This window comes from Macrobrachium nipponense, chromosome 4, assembly GCF_015104395.2.
Source record: "Macrobrachium nipponense isolate FS-2020 chromosome 4, ASM1510439v2, whole genome shotgun sequence".
NCBI classification, from domain to species: Eukaryota; Metazoa; Arthropoda; class Malacostraca; order Decapoda; family Palaemonidae; genus Macrobrachium; species Macrobrachium nipponense.
Window position 1 is genome coordinate 100,720,107 of NC_061100.1, and position 21,627 is coordinate 100,741,733.

The 21,627-nt window shown below is 47.7% G+C and overlaps 1 protein-coding gene across 2 annotated transcripts in view; it reads right to left on the reverse strand.

The window, feature by feature from the left end:
• LOC135211047 (putative inorganic phosphate cotransporter) overlaps positions 1–21,627 on the reverse strand; it is a 70,910-nt gene that overhangs the window by 17,899 nt on the left and 31,384 nt on the right. For both annotated transcript variants that reach the window (XR_010313607.1, XM_064244103.1), the window contains exons 8-9: positions 9,915–10,064; positions 547–679 (exon numbers count right to left, since the gene is read on the reverse strand). Coding sequence is in view for 1 of the 2 variants with exons in the window: in XM_064244103.1 (XP_064100173.1) it covers positions 547–679; positions 9,915–10,064 (283 nt within the window). In the remaining variant the exon portion in view is untranslated. The remainder of the gene's footprint in view (positions 1–546; positions 680–9,914; positions 10,065–21,627) is intronic.

Here is a 21,627-nt window from a genome sequence, read left to right on the forward strand (position 1 = left end):
GACTAGAAGCCATTAACCTGCTTCTTAAATCACATCAAACTATGATTAATCAACAATTTTTTGGTTACATACTGCAAATGATGTCCTGTGTTTCTGTAAACACAAGAATACTATACTATAGATTCAAGAAAAGCATTAAATGTTTTCATCCATGATTAATGTTAAAATATTTTTTTTAACTAGAGATTGCAAGTATATGTTTTTATGAACAAGAACTGTTGTATATACCTATAGAATTTTTATGAGCATGTAAGACCCTTTCTTTATAATAAATACCACCCTCAACTGAGAATAACAGGTGTTAATGAAACTAGTTATTTTGTGTGAATACCAAAAGTATTGGATGCAAATTCCTGAAAGAAATTTTGGAAAAAATATTCAATATTTCCAGTCTCTATGATTGTAAAGTTTTATTAAGTTAGAGCTTATATGAATATGTAACATTAATTTTAGTCCGTTTTAACAACAAAATGAAGGTTGCAGATAACAACTAGCTTCTTTAAATATTTGTAGAACTCACAATAATACACCTCATTACTAATTTACCTATAGCCATAGCTAGCTGACGAATTTGCCTAGTTGTTAAAACACGTTTCTCAAGCAGGTGGTCCATTAAAGAGGAGTAAAATAAACTAAAGAGCCACATTAGTAGATACGGCATTGCAGATACTACACCATTCTGTAAAAAGAGAGAACCAACGTAAGTACTACAGTGTATTCCAGCAATATCGTTGCCAGCCATTATTTTTGTTAAATGTGACAAAAAATATTATTTACCTTACCAAAAAAGAATCACTTCATTTCCCATATACTACTGTAATCATTCCAGATGCTTCACTCACCAATGAAATCAAGAAAATGGATCACAGTCATCCAAAACTGTCATAATTCATGCTATCTGATGATAAACTCCAAGAAACAGTGAGAATACCCGGGTACATATAATTGGAGCTTACACTGCAAGTATGGACACCACCCTACTTACAAACAAATTATGCTTCAGACAGCTGTTAACATGTTGAATTGTTTGCAAGTTGGTTTTTGTTCTCTTCATGCTTATTGAAGAATAGTATGATATAAAAGTCAATACAGTGCTGTATGTATTTTCATCCTAAAATTTACGGGTGGCAAAGGGGAGCGCTCTGAGCACAATTTTAATTTGTGATCTCATTTGTTTGTATCTCCACTTGTTTGTAAGTTGAATGTTCATAAGTAGGGTGGTGTCTGTACTGTTATGGAGTTGTATGAAAGAAAAAGCTTATTGTATTTTAGAAGAGTTTTACTTTTCCATCATAAATCCATTACTTATAACTAACCATAATTTCCATTTAGAAAGGTAAGATCAAGGTGTCAGAAAAGGGCCTTAGATTTGATTTGATTTATAAAGATTTTTAGCATTATGCCAATCACTGGGGGAACTAAGGCCATTCAGCGCTGAAACAGAAATTGACAGTAAAAGATTGGAAAGGTGTTACAGGAGGAAAACCTTGCAGTTGCACTATGAAACAGTTGTTAGGAAAGGGTGGACAGAAAGATGGAAGAAAGAGAATGTGAATGGAGGTATATTAAATGGAAAGAAAGTAGTTGCAGTTGGGGGGCGAAAGGACGCTGCAAAGAACCTTAAGTAATGCCTACATTGCACCGAATGAGGTGCACTGACGGCACTATCACCCTACAGGGGAAAAGGGCCTTAGGAATGATATTAGACATTAAATCCTTTGCCTTTCAACAACATACGTACAAGGAGCTGTGTGCTGAGAAAGAAACCCTGAAATGGTATTGATATTTCAAGGTTTGTTGCTTACTCAAAATGACAATTTGTCCAAAATTGCATTTTTCCTAACTATACAAACCTGAGGTCCTTTTACACATAGTCCCACCTCATGCCACCCCTCACTCTGCAGTTTTTGCTTGGGCCAAAAGCAAAAGTGATTTGTTTACCTCCCAGTCGCGCGCGCGCGCCTGTCGGACAAGCAGTTAACTACCGAACCCCTTGTTCGAAAGCTTACGACCTATCCAGCTGCCGCTAGTACCTTCCTATTGTAAAAGGACCTCAGGTTTGTATAGTTAGGAAAAATGCAATTTTGGACAAATTGTCATTTGTTCCGACACGGCATACAAACCTTCGGTCCTTTTACAATAGGAAGACTCACTTCTTGGTGGGAGGAATCTGAGTCTTTTGTGAACAGACTGGTGTTCGCCCAACCTTGGAATGCCTCCCTGGTCGTAAGAGCGAGGGAGGGATCCAAGCCTCTGTCCGATTGATCGGGGTGTGCACCGCAGGATCAATGGTCAGACCTCTGGACCAAGTACTAAGAGAGAGGCAAGCGTATCTCTTCGTACCAGCAAACAAGAACAAGTTCCTATTTGCAAGAGGCAACATAAAGTTATGGTTTGTCTCTTGTTGGCATCCACTTCCCCCCCCTTGTAGGAGGAAGTGGTGGATATTCGCTCCCATCCCTAGTGAAAGGGATAGGATGGGGCTCTGTCGAGTAGCTCACCGGCATCTCGTCCTTATCCAGCAAGGTGATGACCATATCCCTCTACCCACAGGTAGAGGGGAAAAAAAGATAGGAAGAGAAGCCAGTCACTCTCTCATTCACTTATCTATTCTTACAGTCACACCAGGACTCGATGCTGTTCAGCCTGCTAGGGTCTGGGTTAGCTACACAACGTGTTGAGCAGCCACACGGGTCCCAAGGAAAACGATCCAAGGACCTGTGGGCAATATCCAAAAGGTAGAAGGAGGTGCCAGTGGTCTGGTTGTACCAGACCCTGCCTTCAGTACCTGCGCCACGGAGAAGTTCTTGTGTAACTCGAGGGAGTGTACTTCTAGGTCATCTTGGTGCTGACGAAGAGTCTTCAACACTCAGCCTGGGATGTCGAGTTTCTTCAGAAAGCGCGGTCGCGCTTTCACAGGACAAAGCAGCATCTCCTTCGCATCGAAGGCGGTGAAGTCCATTAGGGAGGGGATTGTGAAGGACTCTAACCGATCGTCAGGAACCGAAGGGTTCTGAGTCTTCGCTACGAAGTCGGTACGAAATCGAGCGTCACGAATCCCCATCCCCTGGATGCTTGACTTCGCAGGAAAAGTCATGCAATTACCTCAGAGGAAAAGGAGGGAATGGTCGTATGACCTATCCCTCTTCTCGACTTCGGTGATGTCCTGTACCCATACTGGTCTATCCGTCTGCAGCGAAGTGTCTCACATTCTCCTATCCCCATGCAGTGAAGTTCTTCTCGTAGTGGATAGGACACCGACACTCAATGGTGGGTGTCGATGGTATGGGTACTGTGACAAGCCGTTAGGACGAAGAAAAAGACTGTTATGGAACAACCGAACTAAGTCCACAGCGAAGTTCGTAACTGACTTGGGCGCTCTGACAGCTGCCGACTGACTGCGTTCGGTAGGAGGCAAGTTGTCCAAGCACCCGAGCAAGTCACGTGACCTTCGCCTTAACAGGGTTATGCCAAGAGACTAAACAAATAATTTGTTCGTCACTGATGCCAGAAGGCGAGGTGATGATTCTCTTAAGGCATGTGCCCAACAGGCGAAAGTCAATTGCCTTCTAGAGACCGAGGTCCCTGATGGCAAGATATCTCATAGTATAGTTGATTCTCAGCTAAGGAGAAACAACACTATGTGCCGTTGAAGACGAAGGTGTACAGAAAAAGCAACCTACGTCTTCACAGCTGAACCGAGAGAAGGATTCTCAAGATTCTGAACCTGTGCTACAAAGACTGAGAACGCTAACCGCTATTCATTGCTGTCCGGTGAGGATCGTAGTTGCAATAAAAGCGGAGCGCTTTTCAGTAATGAAGAGACAGGGAAATACTGCCTGAAGAACTGCTTCTCATGGGCTGAACATTTGGAAGTAGAGCTGTCAGGTCGGAGAGTAGGCGATGTCTTCTGACACATCCGTTAATTCGGGGCGAGCAATGAATAATTGCACACCTACGAATACGAGATATTTTGAAGACAAACTCAGATGTCTGCAAAAATCATTCGCATTATCGCGGTGCGATGCAGCGGGAGAGACTAGTACAGACTTCTGTTACCGTGCGGTAAACAGAAAGATGAAAGAGTCCAAGAGATATCTCTGTTGAAAATTCTCGCAATGTCGAAGGCGATGAAATCGAGCGTCACAGCAGTAGATGTTCCTTCATTATAGCGAGAATCCCCGTTAATCCGAGACCTAAGTCCAGGATTGTTGGGCAGAGATACGGTTCGGTAGTCAATCAAACCAGGGGAGAGAGAGACGTCACCGACCGTGCATCTCCGAGACCTAGCTGATACTGAGCTGCTATCAGGCAGTTCAATACGCAGTAGCTCTCGGTGACTCGTCATCCTGAGTTGCCAGGTAATCCATTATTCCACGAAGGAATGCGTTCGGCTAAAAGAACCATCGAGCATAAAGAATACGCTCGAGCAATTATATTTAAACGAAACGGATTTCGTAAATACAAAAGCTGATTTGGTTTTGTCATGACAATACCAAGTATCTAAAATCGAAACTGATAACTGCTGGGAGGTTGCAGGCAACCCCGAGTTGCAGTTCAATTAAGATACAATTCGTCTCGGTCACAAACCGTAGAGTTAACTACGGTATGCGCCTACCCCCCGGACAATTCAACTGTTAAAAGAATCATGTCGCGAGGGTAATATACGTAGTATATTTGTAGGTTCTGTACCACGACCTCCATCCTAAATTCTTTTCCTCTCGAGGAATGAGAATAAGGATTGGAGATCGACCGCCTTCGTTCTCTAGTCAAGAGAGTGAAGGAGAAGTCTTTCCCAAAGGAAAGCTTCAATGGTGAACAGAATACCGAAGACGATAGTTCAAGCCAAACTGGAAGTTCCTGTCCGTTCTTCTCTATTCCAGGTTAATCGCCTACTGTGAGATACTCTTCTTTCAGCAGCAGTCTTCTTCCAAATGCTAGAAATTACAGGAATTCGAGCATAAGCGAGGTTCCCGATTATCGTGTAACAATTATCGGGGATTCTCGCTCACTTTGGACCGTGGTCTCGCCTAAGTGTTTGGAGATCGTAAAAAACTCGAACACTCTGAGTGCGCTAGAAATTCCGTAGAATTCTAAGCACTCTGCGAAACCCCCCACCGAATTCGTCAAACGATATCGGCTGGTGGTCCTCTCGATTCCCGTAGAAATCGAGAAAGGGGCAGGATCCCTCCTCAACGACCGGGGCCTACGTCAGGTAGGACCCGAAGGTCCCCCCCGGTAGCGCAGCCCCTAACGTGGGATCTTACAGAGAAATCTCTGTAGGATCCCTCCCCTTTCCCTCGTAGCCGTAAGGAGAGAGGGAATGGGGGAGGAATTGGATACTGGCTCGCCTTCCCAGCGGAACTAGCAGTTGGAGAAGAAAAGGAGCAGCCATCGCCTTACGGCGATGGCCTCTCAGAGCCTGGGAAAACGTATCGTCAGGAGAAAACGTTTTCCCGAGGAGGGTTACGAACTCATACTGTAGGTAAGGGTCCGCCGCCACTGTAAACGTCGTCTGGGTGGGGCTGATCAACACCTGACAGGAGAGAGCCGATACCGTCCTCAGACTCATTCCAGTCCTCGTCGAGGTCGAAACCTCTCAGGAGGACCGAAGGGGTATTCAAATACGGTGTCCGAAGACACGTAGAAACGCCTCTGTCGCAGTAGAGGAAGTGAAGTAGCTTGTTCGACCGGCCAGAACTGAGAGAGCCTTCTTGTCCGGAGACGAGAGACTACCTGGTTCAACACAGTCGGCAAGCTGCGATCGCGGCAGACCCACCGTCGATTTGGGTTCCCTCTCGGGCCCCAAAACGACTCGAGCCGAGACGTGGCTCTGCTGGTGGGAGCGGCGATCCTTCCCCGAGGTCGTTGTGCTGACGAATCAGCGCCATAACCTCGGCAAAGTTCCTCTGGATCTCGGAAGTCACAGCATCTTGCAGAGTAGGACCGTTAAGCCCTTCGAACAAGAGCATATTCCGAGAACCTTGCTCCTAAGAAGGGGGAACAGCGACAGCCCTCTCGGTCTTCTCCATCCACTTGCGCATACGTCCTGGCCGGTCCAAGAACCGTGCCTGGCACGTAGGGCGTCGTGGTGGGATCATGAGGGGCGCACCCCTCACGATCACTCCTCAATACCTCGCTCCTCCCGGTGTAACCCGAGGAGGTTGAAGGTACGGGAGAGGCAGACCTGACGCTCCCTCTCGCTCGCTGGCAGAACCAGCAGGCTTGGAGGGCTGCAGGCGATCGTCAACCCGCGGTTGGCGATCGAGCTGCAGGCCTGGTCGAACCGTCTCGCTGTGGAGAACGGCTGGACTGAGCACAGCGGCCCCGATCTCGAGTGTCAGAAGAGCTGGTGCTGGTTGCCGTATCCGATCGCTCTCTGTGAGAGCGACGGTCAGGCGACCTGCAGGCTCCACTGTCACAGTGAGACCGGTGCTTGTCCTCACGGCACGTCACGTCGCTGGTTCCAGCCGTGGCTGGCACCGGCGAACGGGGGGACCTCTTCCCAGCCTCAGCCCATGGCCGGTCGTGGACCGTCACGTCCCTGGGTAACCAGCTGGTCGCCGCGAGAGCGAGAGCTGGTCTGGTGAGAGTCGCGTGAGCGGCTGTCACCAGTCTTCCGCCCCGTGCCGTGAACCTGACGCTGAGCGGGCTCAGAGGTCTGGTTCCTGGCTGCACGGTCGCTGGTAGGCGACCGTACACTCGGTACCTCCCGCGAACGAGAGGCCGAGACGGACCCTGATGCAGTGGCAGAACCACTGACACCAGGCGAGGAAGTACCGGTGTTAGCCGGTACCCCTCTGGTCCCCGTAGTCTTCTTCCTTGCGGAAGAAGAGACGGGCCCGCTCCCGAAGGAGCAGGAGGAGGACCAGCGGAAGGAACCCTCCCGTCCCACCGATTGGTGAGACGGGTCCCGAGAAGCTCCCGAGGGAGAACTTCTTAGGAGGGAGGAGGCAGCCTTCTTCTTCCTCGGCTGTGAAGCCTTAGAAGTCGAAGGGGAAGAGGCGGCAGCCGACGACGATGAAGAAGATGAAGACGACGACGACACCTTCCTCCTCTTCTTCGTCAGCTTCCTCAGGACAGACGTAAGATCTGCTATCCAGGGCGGAGCCGGGGCTGCTGTAGCCGAAGCCACAGGGCCCGGACGCACCTGTACAGACAGACCAAAGTCTGGGGTAGTACCACCACGAACAGGGACGACGTCAGCAGGTATGGGCATCTCAGGAACAGCAGGCACAGCATCGGCAGGGACAGCCAGCGCAGCAACGGCAGGGACAGCCAGCGCAGCAACGGCAGGGACAGCCAGCGCAGCAACGGCACCCAGAATCGGCAGGTACGGCAGGCAGCACCGGAAACACAGGAAGTGGAGCAGCAGCCAGCAACATCCTGGTACCGGCGGCAGGTCCAGGGGCGGAGCTTCTAGGGCAGCGGAAGTGTGGTCGCAGCAGCGCGGCAACCACGAGCGGCGGCGGCACGCCCCCCTCTCGGTACGGCGAACGGGCAATTCACAGCGGCTGTAGGCAAGACTGTTACCACGTGAGGCGAGTACACCAGGTGAGAGGGACGTCGTCACCTGGAGCGTGGTCACCACTCCATGGGTGACCGCAGTAGGCCCAGACATAGAACCGCAGCCCCTGGACACTAGCACGCCCTGCAAATGGAAGGACGCCCATACTTCACCAAGGTCCACCCTCGTGGCAGTAGCACCTGCGGAAATAATAGTAGTAGTGATTAGTGGGGGGGAAGTCCCCTCGCGCGCGGGGGGGGGGGGGGGTGAGCCCCACACCGAACGAGTGGAAGACCCCGAATACAATTGTACATCGGGCACCGAGCGCCCTCCCCCGCGCTCGACGGATCGGGCGAGGAGAAGAACCCAGATAACCTCCCCCCCCGAAGGGGAAGGGCCATCTGTGGGAGCTGAGCGGGGGGGGGGGGGGGGGGATTCTTGTTTCCCACCCCCCCCCGCACAGCACCCACCCAACAATAATAATAAGAGCCCGAGAGCAATCGTGCCCTCGGCCCGAATGCAAGGGCAAAAGGATCAATTCCCTGACTGAGCGGAACTTGAACCAAATACGTAAATATTGATGCAATCAATAATAAAAAGAATAAAAATGAAAAAGAATCTTGCATTACGATTCACTTCACAATGAATAAGGGCTCGGATCGAGCGCATTTGCGCCCTCGGTACCGAGCGCAAGGGTAAAAGGATCCATTCCCGATTATGAACGGAAACCTTGATCCATAATGAATTGATGCAATCAAAATATATATGAAAATGAAAAAGAATACTGCGCTTGCGATTTCACTTCATACCGAATAAGTTTCCGTGCCGAGCGCATTTGCTCGGCAACGAGCATACAGGTCAAAAAAAAATAAATGAAAAGGGCACTTACTTACGATTTTCATCTACACATTTTCAAGCAAAATATAAGCTCGGAGCGAGCGCTCTCCCGCCCTCGGCACCGAGCATACACAATACAAGGATCATTTCTGGGAAAAATGAATTCCCGCACTTACGCCCTTCAGTCCCGGCACTCGGGGTAATCTTGGAGGGCGTGGAGAAACCAAGATCCTTTAATTCACAATTGAATTCAATGGAAATAAGATGAAATGATTGTACTTACAATTCAGTTTCACTAGATAAATAGAAAAAGAAACACAACCATGCGAAAGCAATGACGATGAATCGGGCAGCAGAGAGCGATGATACACGTCTACACGCCAGCAGGCCGAAAGCAAAAGTGGTTTGTTTACCTCCAGTCGCGCGCGCTGCGGCCTGTCGGACAAGCAGTTAACTACCGAACCCCTTCCCCTTGTTCGAAAGCTTACGACCTATCCAGCTGCCGCTAGTACCTTCCTATTGTAAAAGGACCGAAGGTTTGTATGCCGTGTCGGAACAAACTGAAATTTCTACCTCTACATCAAACCACTCATGGTGTGTGCCACAGGATGGGAGTCCCAAACTGCAGTAGGGTGCTTCCAGGAGTGACAAATACCATAGCAAAATATGTACAGTCCCTGACCATTGGGAATGATGCAGACAAATATGCTCAGAGAATCTACGTATTTATAAGAGAAATTCATGATAGGTACTATATGAAACTATGGTTAACCCTGTAAGATTCCCGGATTCCAAAACTCTTCAGTGCTGAATACTGGTAAGTACTATACTGAAATATATTTGAAAATAGAAAACAACAAAATCACTAGGTCAAAACAGCACATCAGTGGCGTGGTTGGTTTGGTCTTGGCCTGCCACCTCGGCAGCCAGTTCAGATAGAAGTTCACTCTCGACATGGTTCGGAAGTCATGTAAAGCCGTTGGTCCCGTTCCTGAATAACCACTGGTTCTAAGCAACATAAAAATACTATGCAAACAAACAAACTAGGTCAAAACAATGAGTTGAAGTTATCATTAGAAGTTATCAGTCTCAAGAGCTGCAAATGACATTATCAGAATCATGAAAGGGTTGAGTTGATGAAGATAATGAGTCTACGGAACTTGGAACATTATTGGAAGCAGAGACCATCTGGCCCTGTTGCTACTAGAGGACCCAGTGAGAGTCTAGCCACCTCGGTGTGGTTTAGCACCTCCATGTGCTTGTTGTAAAAACCACACAATGAAGATTATATTTAAAAAGCAAGGAAGTTGAATGAGCTTTTATTTCTTGGACAAACCACTTAACTTGTGCTACTTCACCATTATGCATACTCCTACAAGCCATTAAATACTGACAAAGCATTTTGATGACATGTTAATGATTTTCAGATGCCTTTAAAATTGATGAAAAGATTGTAATGACACATATCAAACTTTGCTCATTCTAATCAACATGTGATCAAATATTTCCCTATATTATATAGCAATAAGAGCATTACCCTAAACAGGTTCAACTATCAAATCTACCTTACCTGCTTCATATCATAATGTTGAATGTTCTTAAGATATGTTGGAAGTTCGGTCAAAAGGCAATAAAAACCCCAATTGTTTCCCACATGGGTAACTATCACAATTAGAAATGGTGTTGACGTCAATATGGAGTACCAGGGAACATCCAAACTCTGTCAAACAAAGAACAGGATAAATCACAGCAGTCAGTCTTGAACAAAATACACTTCCACAACATATGTTCTTCTAAATTCATAAATAAATGCAATTTTCTAAAGAAAAGCAAAATGATGAAAATTACCATATAACAAGTTTTGATGAAGGGTAAACATGATATTGTTAGTATACAATAAAGTTTTGTACATACTTACCTGGTAGATATATACTTAGCTTATGTCTCTGACGTCACGACAGAATTTAAAACTCGCGGCACATGCGACAGGTAGGTCAGGTGATCTACCTTATCCGCCGCTGGGTGGCGGATGTAAGAACCAATCCCCCTTTCTTGTCAGATTTTCTCTTCCACCTGTCTCCTGAGGGGAGGCTGGGAGGGCCATCAATCGTATATATCTGCCAGGTAAGTATGTACAAAACTTTATTGTCTACTAACAATATCATTTTTGTACATGAACTTTCCTGTCAGATACATACTTAGCTGATTGACACCCTTGGTGGAGGGAAAGAGACATCAAGTACAAAGAAGGGGGAGACAACACATGTTAAAGGAATAAAAAAACCTTGGTTCTTACCTGATTTAGGCAGAAGACTTCATAGTTACTGTCTATTAGTCTGCGTTGCCTGAAGAGTTACAGTGAGGGCGTGACCTACAGCTGAAAAACTCTTTGGGTCTACCAATGGGAACTGACTCTGCTTACTTGGTAGAATCCAGTTAGGGTCTTGTCAAAGGGGATCCGCCCACTTAAATGACAGAACCTGTCCACTACCAATGCAAGGAGCTTCAAGCACAAAACAGATCACCTAACCAAAACACTAATTGTTAGTACTACGAATGAACGAGGTGCCTCCCGCATCCTCTTTCATACAACCAAAAAATAAAAACAATACGTACAAATACAACAAGGGAAAAAATCTAAAAAGGATATGCTTCAGCTCCCTGCCCCAGCACTGAATCCGCCGATACGTACGGGCCTAACCCAAAGTACTTCTCATACGTAATTCTTACGTCTTTCAGGTAGTGGTTGGACAAGACTAAATCACACCTCCAAAAAGTCGCTTTCATGAGGTTTTGTAAAGACATATTCTTCTTGAAAGCCAAAGACATCGCGATGGCCCTTACTTCATGCGCCTTGACTTTCAGAAGCTTATACTGGTCCTGGTTACAAGATGCGTGGGCTTCCTTTATAAGGTTTCTAATAAAGAATGACAGGGCATTCTTTGACAAAGGCCTACTGGGGTCTCTTACAGAACACCAGAGGTTGTCTGAGTTAGCCCCAAGTCTTCTCTTCCTCTGTAGATAAAACTTAAGGCTCCTTACAGGGCAAAGAGTCCTTTCCTCTTCTACTCCAAGTAGAGAGGATAAGCCTTTTATCTCGAAACTCCTGGGCCAAGGCGAGGAGGGATTTTCATTCTTGGCCAGGAAAGAAGGGAGAAACGAACAAATAGCGGAGTCTCCTTGGAATCCCACATTTCCCTCCAAAGCTTGTAATTCACTCACTCTCTTAGCTGAAGCCAAAGCCAAGAGAAACAATGTCTTCATAGAAAGGTCTCTGAAAGAGGCTGATTGGGGAGGTTCGAATCTCGAGGACCTCAGGAACAATAAGACCACGTCCAGGTTCCAGCTTGGAGTCAAACTAGAGGTTCTCTTAGAAGTCTCAAAAGACTTGATCAAATCATGAAGATCCTTATCTTCCGAGATGTTCAATCCCCTGTGCTGAACACAGAAGATAGCATGCTCCTGTAACCCTTTATGGTAGAGACCACAAGACCGCATCTTTCCCTCAGGAAGAGTAGAAAGTCTGCTGTTTGGGTCACAGAGGTACTGGAGGAGGAAAGGTTCTGATTCCTGCACCAGCGTCGAAAAACATCCCACTTCGACTGGTAGACCCTGGTGGTGGAAGGTCTACGTGCATTGGCAATAGCCCTTGCAGACTTTGCCGAAAAGCCCTTAGCTCTGACCAGACTCTTGATAGTCTGAATCCAGTCAGACTGAGAGCGGGGAGGTTCTTGTGAAACCTGTCGAAGTGGGGCTGTTTGAGCAGATCGACTCTTAGTGGCAGGGATCTTGGAATGTCTACTAACCATTCCAGTACCTCTGTGAACCAGTCTTGGGCGGGCCAAAACGGAGCTATCAAGGTCATCCTTGCTCCCTCCGATGCTGCAAATTTTCTTAGAGTTTCCCCCAGAATCTTGAAAGGAGGGAATACATACAGGTCTAAGTTCTTCCAGTCCATCAGAAACGCGTCTACCGTTACTGCCCTCGGGTCTGATATCGGGGAGCAGTAAAGGTCTATCCTTGCGTTCTTGGAGGTCGCGAAAAGATCCAGATGAGGTCTGCCCCACATTCTCCACAGCTCCTGGCATACGTCCGAGTGCAGAGTCCACTCTGAGGAAAGGACTTGGTTTTTTCTGCTCAGCAGATCGGCTCTGACATTTCTTTCTACCTGTACGAACCTGGTGAGGAGACCTATCTCCCTTTCCTCCGACCACAGAAGGAGCATTCTTGCTGTTTCGTACAGGGAGAATGAGTGAGTCTCCCCCCCTGCTTCCTGATGTAAGCCAGGGTTGTGGTGTTGTCCGAGTTGATCTGAACCGATGCCTTCTGGACGAGGGGCTCGAAAGCTTTGAGGGCCAACCAAATCGCCATCAATTCTTTTTTGTTGATGTGCCAGGACACCTGTTCCCCCTCCCAGGTGCCTGACACTTCCCTTGAACCTAGTCGCTCCCCAACCCTTGTCCGACGCGTCTGCAAATAACACTAGGTTGGGGTTCTGCAGATGTAAGGAAATACCTTCCTTGAAGAGAAGAGGGTCTGCCCACCAGCGGAGATCCTCCTTTATCTCGTTCGAGATCTTGAAACTGAAATCTAGGTCCTGAGATCTGCGGTTCCAGTTCCGATTCAGAAAGAACTGGAGGGGTCTTAGGTGCAACCTCCCTAGAGAAACGAATTGCTCCAGCGAGGAGAGTGTCCCCAACAGACTCATCCACTCCCTCGCTGTGCATACATCTTTCTCTAGAAAGGCTGCGACCTTCTCTGAATAACGGGATATCCTTTCTGGGGATGGATATGCACGAAAAACCTGAGAAACCATCCGAATCCCCAGATAGAACTGATCTTGGCTGGGGATTAACTGTGATTTCTCGAAGTTCACCAACAGTCCCAGAGAACTTGCTAAGGTCAACGTTATGCGAAGGTCCTCCAGACATTTCTCCTTCGATTTGGCTCTGATCAGCCAATCGTCTAAGTAGAGGGAAACCCTCACTCCCTCGAGATGCAGCCACTGTGCTACGTTTGTCATTAGCCCCGTGAACACTTCGGGGGCAGTGGAGAGGCCGAAGCACAAAGCCCTGAATTGGAAAACTTTTCCTTTCCACATGAATCTTAGGTACTTGCGCGAAGAAGGATGGATCGGCACATGGAAGTAAGCGTCCTGAAGGTCCAGTGACACCATCCAGTCCCCAGGACGAAGAGCTGCTAATACTGAAGATGTCGTCTCCATTGCGAACTTCCTCTTCTTCACAAAGACGTTCAGGGCGCTTACGTCCAGAACCAGTCTCCATCCTCCTGAGGCTTTGGGAACAAGGAAGAGACGGTTATAAAAACCCGCGGAAAGAGGGTCCTTCACCATCCCTATCGCTTCCTTCTCCAGCATAAGCTCTACTGCTAGAGCAAGGGCTTGATTCATGTGAGGGTCTTTGTACTTGGCCACCAACTCCCTTGGTGTTGTGGTCAAAGGAGGTCTCGAGACGAAGGGAATGAGGTAACCTTTCTTGACGATTGCGAGGGACCAGTTGTCCGCCCCCTTCTGTGCCCAGACGTCTGAAAAACTCAGCAGTCTGGCACTTACTGTAGTCTGGAGGACACAGGTATTACTTTTTCAATCTAATAGATCGAGAGAAGGTCCTTCCTCTCTTAGGAGGTCTTGTTCCTCTGGAGGAGGAAGCACGGGAAGTAGGGCCTCCTCGAAAGGGCTCTTGTCTGCTCGATGCTTCTTTCTTGGCCTTAGGCTGGAAAGAAGCCTTTGGAATCCTTGCCGATTGTGCCAACATATCCTGCGTAGCCTTTGCTGAAAGTGCGCTGGAGATATCGTTGATAATCTTCTTTGGGAAGAGCTGCGGGGAAAGTTGAGTGTACGTACAACAGAGAGACTCTCTGTGCATGCGACACTGCCTTGGTTAGAAAAGAGCAGTACACTACCCTTTTCTTGACAACTCCGGCTCCGAAAAGCGAAGCTACCTCGCCAGATCCATCTCTCACTGCCTTATCCATCCAAGACAGGACGGAATGAAGATCCTCTGGAGAAAGAGTTTCTTGATCCTGCGTCTTCTTTGCTAAGACTCCTAGGGACCAGTTGAGGAAGTTAAACACTTCGAGGACCCAGAACACTCCCTTCAGAAGGTGGTCCAATTCTCTCATTCCCCACGTCGTCTTTGCAGAATTAAGAGCCGAGCGACGTGCAGAATCACCAATGAAGAGAAGTCCGAGTCCGCCGAAGAGGGAAGAACCAGACCCAAAGGCTCCCCTGACTCATACCAGAATCCCATCTTTCCCGTCAGCTTGGAAGGCGGGAAAGAAAAAACGGTCTTCCCCTTCTCCTCCTTGGAAACCAGCCAATCACCAAAGCTCTTAAGGGCCTTCTTCATAGAAACTGTAGGCATCATCTTGACATACGAAGACGTCTTGGTAGTCTTTGCCGTAGAAAACAAGGAGGGAGGAGAAGGAGGAGCAACAGCTGAAAGGGAATCTCCAAACTCTTGCAAGAGGAGGTCGGTCAGTCTCTTGTAAGAGGAAACCGAAGAATCCTTGGGCAAATCTTTGTCAGTAGCACCTTGGTCCTCTTCAGAAGAATGACGTTTTGAAGAGCGGCTGCCTGGAGGGAAGCTCTTCCTAGGAGAGCGCCTACTAGGGGAGCGCCTACTAGAGGAGGCGCGCCTGTCCAATCCTAAGTCCGTGTCAACGGGAGAGCGCCTGGTAGGAGAAGAGCGCCTGTCAGGCTCTTGGCGCCTGCCACGGGGAGAAATGCTCTCCGATGAAGAGCGCCTACCAGACGTGTAGCGCCTACAAGGCTCTATGCGCCTGTCCAGTCGAGAGCGACTACTTGGGGAAGAGGCGCCTACTCAGTGTTCTTAGATACCTTGGCGCCTCTAGGGCTCTCGCCTTCTTGTGTTGTCACGAAGGCGATTGGAATCTCTGGCGAAGGAGCGAAACTCCTGGGAAAAAAAAAAAGGTTTTCTACTAGGCTCCAAGCGCCTGTCCAGAGGAGAGCGGCTTCCAGGCGAAGAGCGCCTACCACACTCCTGGAAACTACTAGGATCCTGGCGCCTGTCAAGCTCTTGACGCCTGCTAGGAGTAGAGCGGATCCTCTGCGAATAGCGCCTACTAGAAGCGAACCGATCCTCCTGTTCCTCTTGTTTAAATCTAGAAGAGCGGCTACCCGGAGAAGATAGCCTGTCATGCTCTTTGCGCCTGTCAGGCTCTTGACGCCTGCCGGGGGGAGAGGAGCGCCTGCTCGGAGAGCGATCTCTGAAGCTTTCTTGAATGAAGGAAGCGCGGCTGCGAGGCTCTTGAAACCTTCCTGCAGGAGGCGAGAAATCAAAAGTGTCTTTCTTCGACTTCTTCACCAGAAGCGAGACGTCCTTCCGACAGTGTGAACTCCCTGCTAAGGAGTCAGCCAGAGCTGATATCTGCGCCTGCAGACCCGCCAAGATGCGCGCTGGCGATCTCTCGAACGCTTCAACTGGAGAAGAGGCCCGAGAGCAGAAAGGAGAAGAGGGTTCTTGAGATCTCCTGGTTCTCTTGCGCTCTATCTCTGGCTCTTCAGAGAAGGATTCGGGGCTGGAGGGAAGGGCGCAAGGTTCCTTCCAGGCTCTCTTGAGAGGGCGAGAGGTTTCCGAGGCGCTCCATCCGCGCTTAGGAGAGGGCGACGAAGATGAAGAAAAACACTGGCGCAAAATGACAATTTGTCGAAAATTGCATTTTTCCTAACTATACAAACCTGAGGTCCTTTAACAATAGGAAGTAGCTAGCGGCAGGGTTGGAACGGTCGTAAGCTTCGAACAAGGGGAAGAGAGGTAGTTAAACTGCTTGTCCGACAGTCGCGCGCCGCGCTGACTGGGAGGTAAACAAATCACTTTTGCTTTTGGCCCATGCAAAATAGCCAGAGTGAGGGTGGCATGAGGAGGGACTATATGTAAAGGACCTCAGGTTTGTATAGTTAGGAAAAAAGGGATTTTGACGAAGGAAAAATCTATTTCTGGGTGATTGGTCGTGTCGCCCTATGAAAGTAATCCTTAATATCATCTTTCTAGGTAAAATATCCTAAAATTACCAGAGAAAAAACAAAATTAAGAAAAAGTCAGTAAGACTGACTCGCTCACTCTTAAAAAGAAGTGTCGGTATGAAATAGGGGCGAGTGTTGGAACACTACCACGAGACAAACACCAATTAGAACTTCCTATCAGAATCCCCCTAAGAGAGAGCCGATACCAACGGGCGATGCAGCCTCTACTACTACTACTAGAGGACGCCACGGACAGCAGCGCCCCTAGCGGTCATCCTTAATTAACATATAATTACATCTTGTCCTGCAAGGGGGGGAAAGCAAACCATAAAAAGGGGATGGGTTTCATAGGGCGACACGAGCCAATCACCCAGAAATAGATTTTTCCTTCGTCAAAATCCTTTTCTGGGCTCAGCTCGTGTCGGCCTATGAAAGAGTACCAGAGAAACAGACAAGATGGAAAAGGAAAAAATGAAAAACATGTTAAAATGATGGAATAATATAAGTAAATCAAAATACAGCAATACAAATTAAGTACTTAAACTAACTATAAGGTAAACAATGAAGATACAGAATAAGTAGTTAAACTAACGTACAATAAAGAATGGTAGTAACAATGACATATATGACATAATATCCCGTAAAACAAAGCAATAGTTGAATTTACTTATTTAGAACATATAAGTACAATTATATACATAAATGTGTCCTACCCTAGCATAAAATTAAGGGTAGGTACACCAAATCCATCCATTAATATAAATAAAACAATTAGTTCAAATATATACAAACACATTGTGACTGAAGATATCACAAGTCTAAATGGAAAATTTTTACAAACATATTGTGGCCTAACCTAGCATAAAAATAAGGGTAGGACCACTGGAGTACATATCAGTACCAATGTGGTTGTCCCTAGCAAAAAAATAAGGGACAGACCACTATAACACAACGGCTAAGGCTATGATGATGAGTAGCCTGGTGATAGGATGAGGCATGTTGGTTGAGGTAGGTAGAAAGGAGACCTGGATCAATACTACAACTACTAAGCAGTATCAGGGGAAACTATGTTTCCCGCTGCCTACTGCTGAAAACTTTAAAGATTCCAAGGACTTTAAATAATGCCGTTTAAAGATGTCGGGGATTTCCATCCAGTATACTTCCTAAGATCCTCAAAGTTCATATGTTGGAAATAGTTAATAGAGGTGGCTACTCCCCTGATATCATGTGCTTTTGGGAATGACTCAGGGTTGGCTTGTTTAATAAAGTAAAGGATTTGTTGTCTAATACCTTTAAACTGACAAACCCCCCCCCGTACCCCCACTTTTTCTCTCATGAAGGAGAGCACCCGAGGATCTAGAAGAAGTACGAGATAGAAGGCTCTAAGGGTTGATACTGGGCAGAGAGAAGGATCCTGTGGAAGTGGGATAACCTTCCAAGGAGCCCACCTTGCAAGAGGATCTTCATTTTTGGCTAAAAAGCTACGATCCGGAGCAAGTAGAACTTCTCCTGATGGGAGGAATTCCACATGACCCCGCATCCTCTGGATAGAGCCGACAGTTCTGAAATTCTTGCTCCTGAGGCCTAGGTTCTAAGAATAGAGTCTTCCTCAGGAGCATTATGAATGTACAAGATGAGTTGTCAGTATCTGAAGCTAGTTTGAGAAACATCATTCAAGAACATGAAAACTGTAGTAGGCCTCTGAGAAGGTCTAAGTCTAGCACAGGCTTTAGGGATAGATGGTGAAATAAGATTCAGGTTAAATCTATCTGAAAACCTACTTGAAAGATTTTCTTCAAAGCCGACTTGTGAGTGGTAATCGTGCTAGCTGCTAACCTTTTTCAAATAAAGATCTGAAAAAGGATATAGCCAAATTAACTGTCATGGTTGTAGTGTTCGATTCTCTCAAGAAAGATGCTAATTTCTTAACAGCTGCATATATTGTCTGATGGTTGACTCCCTCTTATCTGATTCAGGAAGAGAATATTCTGTGGATCAATGTTAGCATCTTTATTAGCCGCAAACTTCATGAAGTCCATAAAGTTAGGGTCTGGAGAGTTCCTGAGGAAGCGAACACAGTCCTCATTTGTACTGATTGTGATAGTTTGGGATTGGGGATCCGTTGAGGTCGGAGACCCAATTCCAAGAGAAGTGGATACCAGTTGCTCTTGGGCCAGTCCGGTGCAATCAGAGCTACTATCCCCCTTTGAAAGACCCTTAGTTTGTCTAGGACTTTCAGGAGAAGATTCACTGGAGGAAAAACATAAATTCTCCTCCATTGATTCCAATCCAACGACAGGGCGTCCGTGGCATAAGCCAGAGGGTCCAGGTTGGGGGGGGGGCCACATAGCAAGGGGAGCTTGTGGTTCGCTTTGTGAGGCGAGAGGTCCACTTGGAGACCTGGGACCTCTCCCCGGCTTACCCACTGGAATGACCGACGTCCAGAGACCACTCTGATTCCAAGGGGACTGGACCGGGACAGGGCGTCCGCTATCACATTTCTTACTCCTGCCAGGTGAGTGGCAGACAGATGCCATCTGTGTTTGCTTGCTAATGCAAAAGATGGCTATCATGACATGGTTCACATGCTGGATTTGGACCCTCCTCTGTTGATGCAATGAACTACTACTGCACTGTCCAAAACTAGCCTTAGATGAGACTTTTTCGGGGGAAGAAGTCTCTTCAGAGTAAGAAATACTGCCATTGCTTCCAACACGTTTATGTGGAGCTGGCGAAATTGAACTGACCAAGTCCCCATGAACCTGTTTGAAACTGAGAGTATCCCCCCCAACCGGACAGGGATGCGTCCGTGTGAATGGTTAACATTGGGAGGGGATATTGAAGGGGTACTTTCTTGGCTAGGTTCTGTACTCTTGACCAAGGCCGTAGTGGTTGCGGAGGATCTGTGGGATCACTGACAACTTGTCTCATATTTGGAGTTTGCTTTTGACCGCCAAATTCGATTTATATCTTTTAACCTTACTTTGAGAAGGATATCTGTTACTGAAGCAAACTGAAGAGACCCTAGGATTCTCTCCTGGTTTCTTCTTGACGTTTGTTTGCACTTGAGAAATGCCTGACAGATTTTGCTATTCCTTCCGTTTGGCTACTGGAATTGATAGATTGTGGGAGGACAAATCCCACTGGATTCCCAGCCACTGAAAACGAGATTCCGGAACAAAGTCTGGATTTCGTTTGGTTTATCTGGAACCCCAGATGTTCCAGAAAGCGAACTACCTTTTTGGTAGCTTTGAGACATTCCTCGACTGTTGGTGCCCAGATTAACCAAATCGTCGAGGTATGCCGCTACCATGATTCCCTGAGCTCTCAATTGTTGTACAACCACTTCTGCTATCTTTGTGAATACCCTGGGGCTACATTCAGACCGAAGGGCATCACTTGAATGAGAATGTCTGATTTTCCTAGCCTGAATCCTAGGAATGGGCGGAAGTGCCTGGCTATAGGGATATGATAGTATGCGTCTGTAAGATCGATGGAGCATGTGACGGCTCCACGCGGCAGTAAGGTCCTTACTTGCGAGAGGGTAAGCATCTTGAACTTGTCGCAGCGAATGAAAGAGTTTAGCTTTGACAAGTCTAAGATTACCCTTCGTTTTTGTTGAGCCTTTCTTTTTTTGGAACGCTGAATAAGCGACCTTGAAATTTTAGATGCTTGACTCTCGCAATAGCTCCTTTCTGAAGGAGTTCTTCCGCGTAATCTATCAATTCCTTTGACGGTACCTGATGGAATGATTTGATTGGAGGAGGTCTTGGATCCAGCTCCAGCCTAATCCTTTGGACACTATGCTCTGTGCCCAACTGCTGAACCCCACCTGTGGCGGAAAGAGGAACAGCCTCCCTCCTACCTGGAGAGCCTCATTGCTGATGGGCGGGTTGGCCACCACGCCCTCCTCTGAACTGTTTACTCCTTGCGCCCCTTCCTGCGCCACGGTGACGAAAGTAACCTCTCGCCCTACCCCTCGTTGAGTAGTAGCCTTGAGCCTCATAAGCAGGGTTAAAGGCAGGCGAGATGGCATAGGAGGTCGAAGGCTGGGATTGCTGGGGCACCAGGAGGAAAGGCTGAGTCTGTTTAGATGTAGCAGGTTGTCCTTGTTGGGTGACTGGGACCGCCTGCACAAACTGCTGCTGAGGCTGGAGTTTTTTATATGGCTGGAACCTCCTACCAGCCTTCTTCGGTTTCTTGCCAGCAGTAGGAACGGATTCCTGTTTCCTCTTAGAGGAAATGCCCCACCTAGCTCTAAGGCTCTGGTTGAGTCTAGCAGCTTCGTGATGAACTTCGTTCACTGCTGACTCTGGGAAGAGGTCCGCTCCCCACATGCTGGCAGTCAAGAGTCTATTAGGCTCGTGCCTAATAGTACACTCCTGAAGAACATGCTTCCGACAGTTCTTCCTGGCTTGGAAGAAGTCAAAAGCGTCTAGCAGAACCGTGTGAAATTGTGATTTCGCTAAGATCTTGAATAGCGGTTCGTTCGCATAAGACAGCGCAGCCATTTCCGTGACTATGATAGAGTTAAGGGACCTGCCAAACCTAGTTGCGCGCATCGAACTCTGCCTGGATTAGGGAGTCCGGCAGCCTAGGCAACTTCTCACCGAAACTGGTCCATAGCGCAGTCCGGCTTGAGTTTACCCACCCTGCGTGAAAGTAGCTGGCAGGTTTTCCCATAACTCTCGAAGGCGGGAAAGAGTGGAGAGGTGGACTCCGACTCTCTCAACTGCGGAAGGGGCTCATCCTTGAGGACTGCCTGAAGAGCCTTCTCCACCAATTTCGTGGCGAACGGAAGAGAGACCTCCTCTTCCGTGGCGAAAATAGTGAAGGGGCTCTTATAGGCTTGGAGTTTAGTATTAGTGCACTCCCAGTCCTCAAGGCAGTGAACCCATTCCGTTGGGCGTGGTCTCTACTGTAGAGGACAGACTCCTTCGAGATCTTGTCCTCCCTTGTAAGAGCCGTTGGTGTCAGCCTAGCATACCCGATGAAAGGCTGTGACAGACCCGGAGGATAGAACTCGAAGTCCTCAATCCTTCGAGTGCCAAACTCCGGGATCGAAATCATCCCGTCCTTAAAGGGAGCGTAGGCCGCTACTCTCCATGGATTCTCCATAGAGAAAGTTGGCAGAGAGTCGTAAGACGGGAGTTGGAGGATCCCCGTGCTAGAAGCAGGGGATACTGGGGAGGAGCCTGGGATAGCCCAGTCATCCGGTCCTCAGTCTCTCTTACTCTATTCGAGAGTTCCTGAACGGTCTGTCCAGTTTGAGACAGAG